General features: G+C 34.7%; 2 protein-coding genes across 2 annotated transcripts; both read left to right on the forward strand.

Annotated features, from left to right (window-relative positions):
• Positions 1-1,969: 1,969 nt before the first annotated feature.
• Positions 1,970-4,087, forward strand: LOC137036413 (spermine oxidase-like). Its single transcript, XM_067410569.1, has 3 exons — positions 1,970-3,187; positions 3,302-3,485; positions 3,775-4,087. The coding sequence occupies exons 1-3, from the start codon at positions 2,013-2,015 to the stop codon at positions 3,892-3,894; spliced, it is 1,479 nt and encodes a 492-aa protein (XP_067266670.1). The 5' UTR covers positions 1,970-2,012; the 3' UTR covers positions 3,895-4,087.
• A 6,979-nt stretch (positions 4,088-11,066) lies between these two features.
• Positions 11,067-15,066, forward strand: LOC137036226 (spermine oxidase-like). Its single transcript, XM_067410261.1, has 4 exons — positions 11,067-11,079; positions 11,456-12,635; positions 12,750-12,933; positions 14,564-15,066. Exons 1-4 carry the CDS (start codon positions 11,067-11,069, stop codon positions 14,681-14,683), a joined length of 1,497 nt encoding a protein of 498 aa, XP_067266362.1. The 3' UTR covers positions 14,684-15,066.
• Positions 15,067-15,795: the final 729 nt, after the last annotated feature.

The raw sequence follows: 15,795 nt of genomic DNA on the forward strand, positions 1-15,795 counted from the left end.
AAATATTTCTATTATGATTCATGAATAAGTTTATTCGCGAGACTGCAAACAGAGAGGCAAATACCAACCTTGATATGGTTGCAATAGCTGCAGTAAACTAAAGATGGCGTTTGTTAGGTAGACACAGATTGACCTATTTTCCCTTGTGATTGTTTGGCGCATTTTCCTTCGATCATTTCTCGTTTTTGTTGATTTATCTGTTAGGAGATGGATTCGTTGTTTGGTGGTTTGTTTAAGTATTATAGGTCATTTCATAAATAGTTGATCGTGAAGTTTGGGCGAAGGCAGCCACTTTTACCTCAGGAAGCACAAGTGAAGAACAGTTTACTAGCGCCATCTTCTGCATGAGCTGAATTGGTGTTATCTGTATTTTATCCAGAAAAAAAAAAAATCTAAGCTATTTTATGCCTGCTAAAACGTGTAGCACGATGTCTCTTAAATATGGCAAGCCGTTTTGACTTTTATTCATTCTCAGGATATGAATTATTGATATCAACAATTCAGTTCTTGATATCTGTAATTGTATTTTCTCTAGTGAAATGTCACCATAGGCTGCCAGTCAAATTCAAATGTTGATATCAAGAATGGATTTCTTACTAGTTGAAATTCCAATTTCACATATCAGAAATACAATTCTTATAGTAAAAATCATAATTTTTGATATTAATAATGACATTGTTATACTAGTAAAAATGTGAATTTTTGATATCAAGAATTAATTTGGCACTAGTTGATATCAGCTGAATTGCTAATAGTAAAAATATTCATTTTTGATAACTGAAAATGTATTTCTTATATCAGTATAATTTCAAATATCTAAAATGTCTTTCTTTATAGTATAACAATCACATTCATGATATCAGAAACTAACACTGTCACTATAAAAATCATATCATTGATTTTAAAAATAACAGTTACTAGTAATCCAATTCTTGAAATCAAGAATACATATTTGCATTAGTAACAAAGTAATTAATGATATCAAAAATTATGATTTTTACTATAATAATTGTATTTCTGATATGTGAAATTGGAATTTCTACTTGTAAAAAATCAATTCTTGATATTAAAAATTGAATCTGAATTACAGCCTATGGTGACATTTCACTAGTAAAAATTCAATTACAGATATCAAGAATTGGAATTGTTGATAAAAAGCATTAGCCTACCATTCACGGCAGGTTTACATGTATGACAAATCGCAAACATATATTTAAAGGTGTACTACTCAGTAATTGTTCCCACATTCATAAAAGTTTAGCACTAAAGAAATTAATACAGCAATCTGTGTTTTTATTGGGATGATTGTTTTGCAGTTGTGAAGTGTCATTCATATTTGTAGCAATAGCCAACAATACATTGTATGGGTCAAAATTATTTTTATGCCAAAAATCATTAGGATATTAAGTAAAGATCATGTTCCATGAAGATATTTTGTACCGTAAATATATCAAAAAACTATTTTTGTGAGTGGATATGCGAAGGTCTTCATTTGGACAACGTATTTAGTTTTATAAATGAAGGAATTAATTTTTTATTTCAGTACAAGGACATTTATTTTGAATTCTCTCATTGGAAAACATTTTAAATGTCACTGTCTTTACACTGTCATTACCATCAAGGCAGCAGTATAAAAACAAGAATGTGTTTGTAGTTTTACTCAGCAGCAAATCAATTTTGTGAGAATCATACAGCCTCAAAAGTGCAAACGAGATGAGAGGTCATGCTGAATGTATTGTATTAGAACCTTCTTCTGCCATTGGATGTCCCATAATCACCTGATCTATGTAAACAATGATACTGTGAATTGTATGGGTTACAAAGGTCAGGTTTTACAGGTATTACAGGTGTTTAAGCACTATATGAAGGAAGCTCCTTTAGATCATCGTTCACTACACTCGTATTTGTTATTTGCTAGCCTATTGCTGAGAAAGAGTTGATTTTTGTTCTTACATCTACATTTGTACATTTTCTGCTTTTCTCTCTCTAAACAGCTCAACTAAGCAGCAAGAATGAGCACTTCTTCGGGACAAGAAAATGGCAAAGTTGTAGTGATAGGTTCAGGTTTTGCAGGTTTGGCTGCTGCAGCCAGTTTGGTGAAGGCAGGATTTGAAGATGTCCTGGTAATTGAGGCAAAGGAGAGGGTTGGAGGTCGAGTTCACACCACTAAACCGTTCACTGAGAATGTAATTGAAGTTGGAGCTAACTGGATCCACGGGCAGAAAGGAAACCCCGTGTTTAAGATTGCTAAAGAGAAGAACCTGCTATCCGAGGGACCATCTGCACGCAAAAGCATGCGTCTGCCCCGTTCTGTAACCACTGAAGATTACTTTTTCAAAGAAGATGGGAAGCAGGTCTCCACAAAAGTTGTAGATAAAGTGACTTCGTACTTCAGCAAGCTCACCGACAAAGCTTTTGATGATGAACTCAAGAGCAGGCACAGAAAACTAACCCTAGGTGCTTATCTGGATGATGCCTTTGGTGAATCTCCTTTAGCTGCAACAGAAGACAGCCAGCAAGTTTTTGAATGGTGCAAGAGGAACGAATGCACAGATGAGGCTTGCTCTAGTCTCTATGAGGTTTCTGCATCCCAGATTAGCAATTACACTACTCTAGACGGAGAGTTTTTTAATACTTTGGGAACTGGTGGCTATCGAGCAGTCTTGGATGTTCTCCTGAAAGATCTGCCTTCAGGAACTGTCCAGTGTAATGCACCGGTCAAGAGCATCCAATGGGAATGTGGTGAAGATCAAATGTATCCTGTTAAGGTTGTATGTGAAAATGGAGAGAGCTTTGAGGCAGACCATGTGATTGTCACCGTATCTCTGGGGGTTCTCAAAGACAAAGCGACAACCATGTTCGAACCGTCCTTACCAGAAGAAAAGCTATCTGCAATTAAGAATCTTAGCTTTGGGATAGTAGACAAAATTTTCCTGTTTTTCGAGAAAAGTTTCTGGCCAGATGACTGTGCCGGGGTTCAGCTGGTGTGGAAAGAGGGGCCTGAAGATAAAGATGTTTATGAGTCTCTGTCTGAAGGAGAAACCTGGAAAAAGACGTGGTTCAAGAAGATCACCGGATTTGACACAGTGGCTCGTCATCCCACGGCTCTCTGTGGCTGGATCACAGGTAGAGAAGCACTGTATATGGAGAGTCTTCAGGACAGTGAAATTGCAGCTATCTGTGTGAGGTATGGTAACATAATGATGAAATACATGATCATTTTACCGTGGTCAAATATCTCTCTCTGTCAAATATCATGTGTCTCTTCATATATAACAAACTCTGTTTATGTCTTACTCAGGTTGCTCAGGTCTTTCACAGGCTGGTCAGTGCCAGAAGTCTCAAAGACCCTGATCACCAGATGGGGCTCTGATCCCCATGTCCGTGGCTCCTATACATTTATTCCTGATGGTGTCAATGGAGTGGAAGCACACAAGGCATTAGCGTCACCTCTTCCCCCTAAAGATAAATGCAGTGGAAGGAAGGTAACTCTTCATATTTTGTATAAGAGTTCTATTATTTTGGTTGTATGAATATATATATATAGTACAAAATATAATGAATCTTTAGTAGATTTAGTAGACAAAATAATTTTTAATAGCTTTTGTTTTAGATAACAATAACATTGCACATATCCACAATAACAATACTCATATCCACATATTCTGCTGTCAGTTGCGATAGTGTAAAAGATAGTTAGCAGATTGCATTTTCCAAAATCAAGCAGTGATGAAGTTATTAACAAAATGATAATTTTTCTCTGTGTTTTTGAAGCACCTTCAGGTGTTGTTTGCTGGTGAAGCTACACATGAGAAATTCTACACCACGACCCATGGAGCGTACCTCACAGGCATCAGAGAAGCAGAAAGACTCATAAACTACTACAACGATTGAACATACAGTCACAAAAAGAAGAGAACATACACTTTGGTTTCATGAAAATAAAATTTTATGAGTGTTTAACATTTTATAGACTTGCTCTCACACCCTATAGATTTACACAAGTTGTATGTTTAAATTACCCATAACTGCAAATGCTTACTTCCAACTTATCATTGTACCGTGTAAGTCTCTGTCTGGTTATTTGTTAAACTCCAAAGTGTTGTGTACTACTGATGACGAAATATTATTTCCCACACACCAAGCAATGTTAAATAACGTTTTCAAAAACATTTATATTAATTAAATTAATTCTCAAAATTTGATACACATACAGAGCCCTCAGGTGGTGTGCAGCATGATCCTTGAAATGTACACTAATCAAAAAAGTTGTTCTAAAATTGCCTTGAATATTTTTTGGGGAAAACATTGAACAATACAAAATATAGAGGATTTTTGCAATGAGACTGTGCCTTGATTAAAATAAATTGTTACACTGGGAATATAATCTGAGCACCACTTGCTTTAAAGGGGCTATGTAGAATTCAGGAACTTTTGGTATTAGCAATACCGGTGGCCGTTAAGTGAACTGCACCCAAGCAACTTAATCCCAAAGTTTTTTTTATTTTATTTTTTACGAACGTTAGCGCGTGCATACATTCAAAATTGTATCCTTTCGAAATATACTCCATTTGATAGTGTGCGCAAATGCAGGTGGTCGCATGTGCTCTAGAAAGTTTCATCTTTGTCCAGTGTCTGTGCTATTTTTATGCAGAAGTAATGACCAATAAAAATGTCTTTTTATTGTTTTAAACTAAAGTTGTGGCTATATCATAACCCCCTCTCACACGTATGTTGTTGTTGCAGTCTCTGGTATTTTGTTGTTCTATCTCTTTAGTTTCATTTTCTACTGTGAAACAAGGACCCGGGCCAGTGTTTGCCACCTTGTGGAACAACTGATTAGTGCAAAAATTTTAATGTGCATGTGCAACCTGCATGTACAAAGTGCACAAGTGTACTATTCTGGTGATGAAATTTGTGTCACATGTAAAAACCAAAACATACTTTAGGCTTTACGTTGAATTTCCACTATAGCTATGCTTTTTTTCAGCACAGCGAAGTTTGAAGAAAAAGAAGTTGGAAATACCTTTGCAATACCTTTGGTAACAAACATCCCAATGCTGTCCACTGCCAAGAGCGACATTTATGGTGAATGTCCAATACTGTGGCAAAACTCCACTCAGTGACTCAGATAATGCTAAAATGCCTCTGCTTTGGGGTGTGTTTGTAGCGAGTGTGTTTAATCTATGCTTTTTTTTTTTTTTTTGAAAAAAATAAATAAATAAAATGATTATGCTTTATAAAGAAGAAATATAGGTAAGCAATGTACTGTAAGTTCTTTTTATAAAGGTCAACTCACAGTCGCACAAAAGATGCATATAAATGTATACCCAGCAATATGCATATTTATTTATTGGTTGTAAAATACCTATTTTGTTAAGCATTCCAATGGTTTTATTCGCATTATCCACTCACAAAATAAAGCTGAAGCATAGCTTGGGCTACGGTGTGTGATATGTAACATCTACGATAATATAATTGTCTTTCTAACAATAAGCGAGCTGACATTATCAAGAAGCCTATGTCACTCACTTTGCAAAAGACATACAAAAACATGTCTTGAGAGACCAAAAAAGTTCACTGCATGAAAAAGCCAGTTAGAAATCCCCTATTTTTTATATTTTTAACATATCACACAAGGAAGAGTACAGTTTTCCCGAATATCATGATATATTTTGGACACAATATTGTCTGTTTTTGCTCTGTTTAGCCAACGAAAATAGTTCCAAACAAAGATGGGGCAGAACTGCTGTGCATCTCAGAGCAATACTGCAATATTTCATACTTGAATTAATCTGTTTTTTAAAACCAAATATTTGAGTCAATGATTCAATGAACTATTCCTAAAGACAATGGCTGCATCCGAAATCGCACACTTCCCTACTATATAGTAGGCAAAAAAACAGTATGTGATAAAAGAAGTATGTCCAAATTCACAAAAGAGTAGGCAAAAAAGTACCCGGATGATCTACTACTTGCTGAGAGATTTTGAAGTGTGCATACGATGGAAACTTTACTATCCCATGAGACCACGGGAGGGGATTTGTGAATGGCAGTGAAGCGACGCAACTGAAACTGGTAGGTAACATGATAATGACAGCATGGCGACTGTAGTACGTCCGGATTAGATTCGTACTACTACACATACTCACACTATATAGAACATATTTTTTAGCGGTCCTGAAGTAATTACTTATTCAAAAAAAGTACCTGCTCAAGAGAGTATGCTATTTCGGATGCAGCCAATCATTTGCTTTGTTTCTAAATGAATCAACTGTTTTGAACAAATCATTTAAATGAATGATTGAATGAATCACTCACTCATTAAGACTAAGTAGGCTGCCACCTACTGGCAGTTTTAGGCAGGCCTAAAACAGCCATGGTACCGGCACAAAAACACAATTAGCAAAATATTGCCTATTTGCCTAATTATCCTTATTGAGAAAAAAAAATTCCCCCAGAATATCAAGATTTCGCACACCCTAATTTGGGCTTATATTGTTTGTTTGTCAAAAATGGTAGGTGTATCTCATTGCAGAACAAGAAAATCCACGTCAAGGCGCACACATAATTAGAAGCTAAAAAGCTTTTATTGTAAGACAGGGCTACATTCGTCAGGGTGCGCCACTAGGAACGTCACTATGTGAGTGCCTGGACATGGATTTTCTTGTTCTGCAACAGGATCCACCTACCATTTTTGATATTTTGTTCCCCACCCAAAGCACACATAGTTCAGGAGAGCCTGACAAGGTATGACCCCGCTTGGTCAATAGAGCGATCAACAACGTGAAACTGCTCATAACTCCTAGACCGTTTGTTGTAGACACAAGTGTCTTATATCATTGGAATCCTTGGCTCAATACGAACAAAACGTTTATCTCCGCATTTCCGTAGTTTCCGCCATTTTTAATTTTCTTAAAAATCTACTTTTTCGAACTCCTCATAGGCCGTTTATCCGATTCACTCAAATAAACTTGATATACATTATCTAGAGACCTTCCTGGCAAAAAGTTACCATACCAAAAAGTTCGAAGTAGGCAGGGCCACTTTCACTTAAATGTATATAACTCTTGAACGAAATTAGATATTTTCACCAAACTTTTGTGCGAGTTTATTCTGTGGTCATACAAAAAAAACCACTTGGTGGCACTATACTATGAAAAAAACACAAAAACAGCCATAACTACGCAACTGTTAGTCCAAATGCCTTGACAATTGGCATGCACTGTCTTTGTCTGAGATGATTTATGATGACATTCGTGTATCTCGAAAAACATTGCTGCCATTGGCCTATAAACTTTGAGCACCTCTTAGACCAGGCTAACGGAGGTCTTATTACTTATTATCATAAAGGTCTTAATACGCTTGAACCCCGTTAATTGCTGCTTGCAGCTATATTCTATAGCTATATGGAAAATTAAAACAATCATGATGGATAAAAAAAAAAAAAGAAATACATTTTAAACCTCATTTTATCAGAGTGACAATTAGCCTAATGATCATGTAGCTGAACTTCTGCATACATGCTACAGTGCATACAACACCAAAATGGCATGATATTTTGTCTGGTAAATGTTATCATTACCAGGCATGCTGACTTGCACCAAGGTTTCTTAAAGGAGCCACTAGTGTGTTTTCTTTGCTAACTGAATTGTTGTGCCATCTCCCGGAAATTTTTGCAGGGTGAGGTTTCTGAAACAGCAAACAACTAGTAACAATAGCATAGATATCAAAGCTTGAGAATGGTAGTCAAATTATGGCAGCCCACTAGTTACTCAGGAAAGCTATCAGATGTTCAAGTCATCCTAGGTGGTATCATACTATCCTGACTGGCCTGGGACTGAGGCTAGCTAAGGCCAGCAAACGACTTTATTCTGGTTTAAACTGTACTGGGATTGTAGTTTTCAAACTTAAAAAGCCTTTGAAAAACATAGGCTGCCAACAGGTTACCACAGACACATCGTAGTACAGGCTACGGCACATGATTACATAAATTCTAGTTAATAATTATTTCTAATATATGATTCATAAATATGTATATTTGTAAGACAGTGCAGACAGACACAGATACTAACCTTGAGACAGTTGCATAGCTGCAGTAGCTAAACTATAGATGGAGTTTGTGAGATAGGTGATATTTATTTTCCCTGTCTTGTGATTGTTTAGCGTATTTTTCTTCGATTATTTCTCGTTTTCATTTGTTTATCTGCTTGTGAATTAATTCGTTGTTTGGAGGTTTTTGTAATTTTATAGGTAATTCGTAAACAGTTTGGGAGAAGCCACTTTTACCTCAGGACACACAGTGGCAAAAGAATAGTTCACTAGCGCCATCTTCTGCATTAGCAGAACTGTTATTGTATTTCATCAAAGAAAGGACTTTGATTTCATCCAGAAAAAAAAGGAATATTAAGAATATTTTATAAATTCATTTTATTTGTTTGGTGGAACAAGTGTCATTTTTAAAATGCATTTAGTTTTATTATTTTTAATTTATTTATTTATTTATTTTTATATATACACAGACATTTAATTTGAATTAGTTTTGAAAAAACGTTATCGTTGATGTCTTCACACTGTCATTCCTGGTCGCCAAGGAAGCTGTATGAATTGAAAACAAAAATGTGTTCGCTTATGTAGTTTTACAGGGCAGCAATTACATTTTGTAAGTATCATACAGCCTCCAAAATGTCAGGTGTTACAGGTGTTTATAAGCACTACATAAAGGAAACCCCTTTAGAGCATCGTGCACTACACTTGTGTCACATGTACTCTCTGTTATTTGCTACTTATTGCTGAGCAACGGCTTTTTGTGGCTACATTTAAAGATTTCCTGCTTTTGTTCGGGACCAGAAAGGTAAGCATTACTATGTGCCACCCTGTAGAAGCAACAGAAATGTTCTCAATTCAATGTGAATCCAAAGGATCTGTGGCCTGTCTCTAAACTGAAACTATTAAATTTAATTTGTGCCTGTCCTGCAAGACTTTAACTTTTGGCAGCTGGCGTTGGACATGTTTGCTCTCTATGAAGTCCATTACGTTAGGGTTTGATATTGCTGTGATCTCATGTGAGTGACAGGTGGTAATAATAATAATAATAATAATAATAATAATAATGTGCATGGATAGATCATGTATAATAAACACTTTAAATGGCTGTTTTTAGGTTAGGCTTAGTGTTAGGTTAAATTCTCAATCATAGGTAGAATATTTGTTGCCTCAGTCATCAGTTTAGAAACGGGCACCTCAACCCCTGTGATGTGTGACAAGGTTCATATTTATAGACAAGTCAAACAACAATCTCCAGGATGGCTTGAGCATCCAATCATATGACTTAAGAATCAAACCTTACCATGTATGGTGTTTCAAGAAATTTTCGTTATATTTATATAATAACAAATAAGAAATGTGTATAAATGTGTGTGTGTCTTCAACTTCTGGTTGTGTGTGAGAGTATCACTGTGTCCAAGGACTACTACTTCTTGTTTTGTCACATGGTGTGCACAATGGAAAAATCCGAAGACACAAAGAAAGTCAAAAAGTAAAGCTCAAGAAATAAGAAATTATTTAACAGTTAGGAAATTAGTTATGAGAGTTTATCGCAGTAAAGAAATTCAACAATATAAATTGTGCATAGTGACAACATGTATTGTGTATAATTCAGCCGAAATGAAAATTACTGTGAAATAAAAATTCAAATTTAGTGTCAGTTCAACCTTGAACTACTATAATGTTGAATATAATGTATAACAATGCATTTTGTGGGTCCTGATAATGCCAAATGTCTTGTGTTACCTGCAAAAGCTGGCCTACATTATGTTAAATATATCTAGTCGATGACAGTGCAAGCATGTTCATATTTTATTTCGGCATTTTCAGCTTCAGAATCATGAATGTTTTTATTCTGGTTTCATCATTGTCCTGTGCATTGGGTTACCAGCACAGCAAGTCCAAGCCTACTAATTTCCACTCCCAAATGTAGTACCAAATTTAGCATTTTAATCACCAGTTAATTTTTTGTTAACCTTTTACCATATGCCTTGAAGTATCGCAATAATATCGTATTGTGAGTTCAGTATCTTGATATGTATCAAAGTGTGACACGAGGGTATTGTTACATCCCTAATATCAATATATGTCCTCACAAAGATAGCTATACAAACAGGTGTGTGTGTCTGTGTGCATGTCATTGTCAGCTGTAGATTTAAAGATATACCCCTGGTTTCACAGACAAGGCTTAAGCTAGTTGTAGACTAAAATGCATGTTTGAGCAGTTTTAACTGAAAGCAATTTGCACTGACATACCTTAAAAATGTCAGTGCCATTGTTTTGTCTCAAGATGAACACCAGTTATGTTTTTTTTTTTTTTTAAGTGTATGTTTATAAAAGCTACTTAAATATCCTAATTGAACTAAGGTCTAATCCTGGCTTATTCTAAGCCCTGTCTGTGAAACCGGGCCTTTATGTTTACAAGACTTGTAAATCAGGTCAAATATATGTAAATATAATAATGCAAAAAATATATATCACTATATAAATAGTTTTTGTGAGAACTTGCCAACTCAGCTTACAAGTCAACTCTGTCACATAAAAACTGATGGAGTTGACATCTGACGGAGCTGACAAAATTGAATATTTTTGTCTATATAAATTGAATATGCTTATATTTATGTGTTGTACAGTGGAGCCATTTTGTTTTTCCTCAGTTTTAGCTTCCTTAAACACATAACAAAAATGCCAAGATTTATCCCACAACTATATATAATATATATATTAGTTGTGGGATAAATCTAGTTGATAGGACTTTGTGTCCTACATCCAAAATAAGCAGGAAATAGGAAAGGGTTCCTAACAGTTAAAGTTGACCATGGCATTGCCTGATTTATTCAGAATTATAAAATCCTAATGGAGTTGATGCAAAATGAGGACACATCTTTGATAGGCATTTTTTTATGGAAAATATAATTTAAAACGTACCTTTTGTATTACTGCCTTTCAATTTAACTGTATAATATTGAATTTGTTGCTGTTTTAAACACTTTGTTAGGCAGTTTTACATTGTTACCCTTATGCAGAGGACAGGTTAAATTACATGTGTTTTCCAAGTATAGAGAAAAATTCAAAATAATACTAAAAAATTATTTAAAAATATAAGGTTTGCATTAGATGTAAGTTTTTTAACATTTTTATGAATTTCCTCATTTTTAACATAAAGAGGGCTTTAGTGTGTAGGACACGTTTTGTCCCTTATCTCAAGAATCAGTGGACTACAAAGGTCAGGTGTTACAGGTGTTAAAGCACTGGTACATAAAGGAAACTCCTTTAGAGCATAGTGCACTTCACTCATATCACCTGTTCTCTCTGTTATTTGCTACATATTGCTGAGCAAGAGTTGATTTTAGTTCTTATGATATATACATGTTCTGCTTTTCTCTCTTTAAACAGCTCAACTAAGCAGAAAGAATGAGTACTTGTACAGGACCAGAAAATGCCAAAGTTGTAGTGATAGGTTCAGGTTTTGCAGGTTTGGCTGCTGCAGCCAGGTTGGTGGAGGCAGGATTTAAAAATGTTTTGGTTCTTGAGGCAAAGGAGAGGGTTGGAGGTCGAGTTCACACCACTAAACCATTCACTGAGAATATCATTGAAGTTGGAGCTAACTGGATCCACGGGCAGAAAGGAAACCCCCTGTTCAAGATTGCAAAAGAGAAGAACCTGCTATCCGAAGGACCTTCTGCACGCAAAAATATGTGCTTACCCCGTTCTGTAACTCCTCAAGATTACTTTTTCAAAGAAAATGGGAAGCAGGTCTCCACAACAGTTGTAGATCAGGTGTGTTCGCACTTCAACAAGCTCACCGACAAAGCTTTTGATGATGAACTTGAGTGCAAGCACAAAAAACTAACTCTAGGTGCTTATCTGGACGATGCCTTTGGTGAATTTCCTTTAGCTGCAACAGAAGATGGCCAGCAAGTTTATGAATGGTGCAAGAGGATCGAATGCACAGATGAGGCTTGCTCTAGTCTCTATGAGTTTTCTGCATCTCAGATTAGCTATTACACCGCTCTAGAGGGAGGATTTTTTAATACTTTGGGACCTGGTGGATATCAAGCAATCTTGGATGTTCTCCTGAAAGATCTGCCTTCAGGAACTGTCCAGTGTAATGCACCGGTCAAGAGCATCCAATGGGAATGTGGTGAAGATCAAATGTATCCTGTTAAGGTTGTATGTGAAAATGGAGAGAGCTTTGAGGCAGACCATGTGATTGTCACCGTATCTCTGGGGGTTCTCAAAGACAAAGCGACAACCATGTTCGAACCGTCCTTACCAGAAGAAAAGCTATCTGCAATTAAGAATCTTAGCTTTGGGATAGTAGACAAAATTTTCCTGTTTTTCGAGAAAAGCTTCTGGCCAGATGACTGTGCCGGGGTTCAGCTGGTGTGGAAAGAGGGGCCTGAAGATAAAGATGTTTATGAGTCTCTGTCTGAAGGAGAAACCTGGAAAAAGACATGGTTCAAGAAGATCACCGGATTTGACACAGTGGCTCGTCATCCCACGGCTCTCTGTGGCTGGATCACAGGTAGAGAAGCACTGTATATGGAGAGTCTTCAGGACAGTGAAATTGCAGCTATCTGTGTGAGGTATGGTAACATAATGATGAAATACATGATCATTTTACCGTGGTCAAATATCTCTCTCTGTCAAATATCATGTGTCTCTTCATATATAACAAACTCTGTTTATGTCTTACTCAGGTTGCTCAGGTCTTTCACAGGCTGGTCAGTGCCAGAAGTCTCAAAGACCCTGATCACCAGATGGGGCTCTGATCCCCATGTCCGTGGCTCCTATACATTTATTTCTAATGGTGTCAATGGAGTGGAAGCACACAAGACATTAGCGTCACCTCTTCCCCCTAAAGATAAATGCAGTGGAAGGAAGGTAACTCTTCATATCTTGTATAAGTGTTCTTATTTACATTATATACATGCATTTAATTTTCATGTATATAGAACAAAATCTTTAGTAGTGTTTGATAAGTTTTTCATTTAGCTTATATTTATATTTTCAGTTTTCATTTTAAGTTTTAGTAATTTTTTGTTCTTTTAATCATTTTTATTATTTTTTATAATGATTTTTTTGTTTGTTTTTTTAATTATTTTAGTGCTTCAGCTTATTTTTAGTTTTGTCAAATCAATTAATCTTGATTAATTGCATCTAACATAAAAGTTTGTATATGTACATACATATATGTGTGTGTGTGTGTGTGTGTGTGTACATATGTGAACGCACACACACATATATATATATATATATATATATATATATAGGTGCTGTCAATTGGTTAAAAAAACTAATTAATCACATTTTTCTGTAATTAATCATGATTAATTACAGTTAACATTAAAGTTTTTATATTTATTTTTATTTGTATTTTATATTGTAATAATTTCACATTCAATCTCCAAATTAATGTAGAAACAACATAAAGACAGTTTATTTTAAATATTTGATATAACCGGTAGGAAATATACAGAAATTTAATAGTTATCAAACACAACAGTTTTCACTGTATAAATTATAAATTAAATATAGATTAATTTTTATTAAAGCTACAAAAGTTATTCAGTCTCAGGTTTATTAGGCTGCTGTCATTTTAAGACCCGACACACATGACGCAGATCTGACACATCCTATTGTCATAACTCTTTACATTCGTTTAAGACTTTATTTGACTCATTTAAGACTATGCTTATGAGCATACTCGAAAAGAAAATGTATGTATGTGTGTGTATAATATATATATATATATATATATATATATATATATATATATATATATATATATATATATATATATATATATATGCACTTACATACATACACACTTACATACAGACAAACTTTTATGTTAGATGCGACACTACTTATTTTACGGCAATTAGTTGACAAGGCAAAATTTTCATCTAACATATATATTTTATTTCAGTTACTAAAATAATTAAGTAAAATAATTGTAATAGCTTTAGTTTTAGTCAACAATAACAATACTGTAAAGTGTAAAAGATAAGTAGCAGATTGTATTTTCCAAAATCAAGCAGTGATGAAGTTAAAGGGTTAGTTCACCCAAAAATGAAAATTATGTCATTAATGCCTCACCCTCATGTCGTTCCAAACCCGTAAGACCTTTAAAATATTTTCAATTTAGTCCGAGAGCTTTCTGTCCCTCCATTGAAAATGTTTGTAGTTCAAGACAATGTAGAGAAGACAATGTTGAATAAAGTCGTAGTTTTTGTTATTTTTGGACCAAAAACTAACCCACTGATGTCACATGGACTACTTTGATGATGTTTTTATTACCTTTCTGGACATGGACAGTCTACAAACATTTTCAATGGAGGGACAGAAAGCTCTTGGACTAAATCGAAAATATCTTAAACTGTGTTCTGAAGATGAACGGAGGTCTTACGGGTTTGGAACGACATGAGGGTGAGTCATTAATGACATCATTTTCATTTTTGGGTGAACTAACCCTTAAACAAAATTATTTTATTTCTCTTTGTTTTTGAAGCACTTTCAGGTGTTGTTTGCTGGTGAAGCTACACATGTGAACTTTTACACCACCACCCATGGAGCGTACCTCACAGGCATCAGAGAAGCAGAAAGACTCATAAGTTATTACGCCGACTGAACATACAATCCCAAAGAGAGGGTAACATATATATATATATACTTTGGTTTTATGATTGTATAACGTTTTATAGACTTGCACAATTTTCGTGTTTAAATGATCCAAAGGCTGCTTGATAAACAGCAAATTCTACATCCAACTGATTACTGTACCATGCATATCTCTGTCTGGTTAATTGTTAAACTCCAACGTGTTGTACGTGTAGTACTGATGGAGAAATATTCTTCCCCACATGCCAAACAATGTTAAATAATATTTTCTAAAATTCATACAGTGCCCTCAAGTGATATACCCCATGATCCTGGAAATTTACAGTAGAATCATTTTAAAATTGTCTCAGGTTTGAAGAAAATTTGACCAAATAAAATATGGGAGATTTTTGCAATAACACAGTGCCTTGATTAAAATGAATTGTTTCATTGTGAATATCTATGTTTGGTAATTTAAAATAATAAACCACCATTGGTCAAAAGTTTGGACATCCCTACTTATTCCTTATTATTACTATCTACACTTTTATTTATTATGGTTTAGAATAATAGTAAAGTTATTAAAACTATGAAATACCACATATGATGATTAGGGAATATGTAGTGATCAAAAAAATAAATAAAGTTCCCTTATATTTAAGCTTCTTTGTCTAGATTTCAGCTGTTTGTTTGTTTGTTTGTTTGTTTGTTTGTTTGTTTGTTTGTTTGTTTGTTTTTTCTAAAGCAATTTCATGAGATTCATCCTGGGACATTAAAGGAGCGTGTATGTTTTAAACTCGTTGGCTCATTTTCTTCACTATCCACTCCAAATAACCCATTCTGATTTTAATTTTAATTTTAAATTAAAATATTTAATTGTAAATAAATGTACACGTAGGCACAGTTTATAGTAGTCTAAAAAATTAATTTCAAGTATTTAAACATAAAACATTTAGGTCAAAACTTTAAGATTTTTTTTTATTATTATTGCAATTTTAACAAACAGAACAAGTTGGTACATGCAAAAAAATAAAAAACATTACAAAAAAAATATGGTTCAATAGTAAACAGAAGAAACATGTAAGAAACTAATCTGAAAATTAGAGAAGAAAAAAAAGAGGGCAAATAAATAAAACAAATATG

The sequence above is a fragment of the Chanodichthys erythropterus genome, chromosome 14 (genome assembly GCF_024489055.1).
Source record: "Chanodichthys erythropterus isolate Z2021 chromosome 14, ASM2448905v1, whole genome shotgun sequence".
NCBI classification, from domain to species: Eukaryota; Metazoa; Chordata; class Actinopteri; order Cypriniformes; family Xenocyprididae; genus Chanodichthys; species Chanodichthys erythropterus.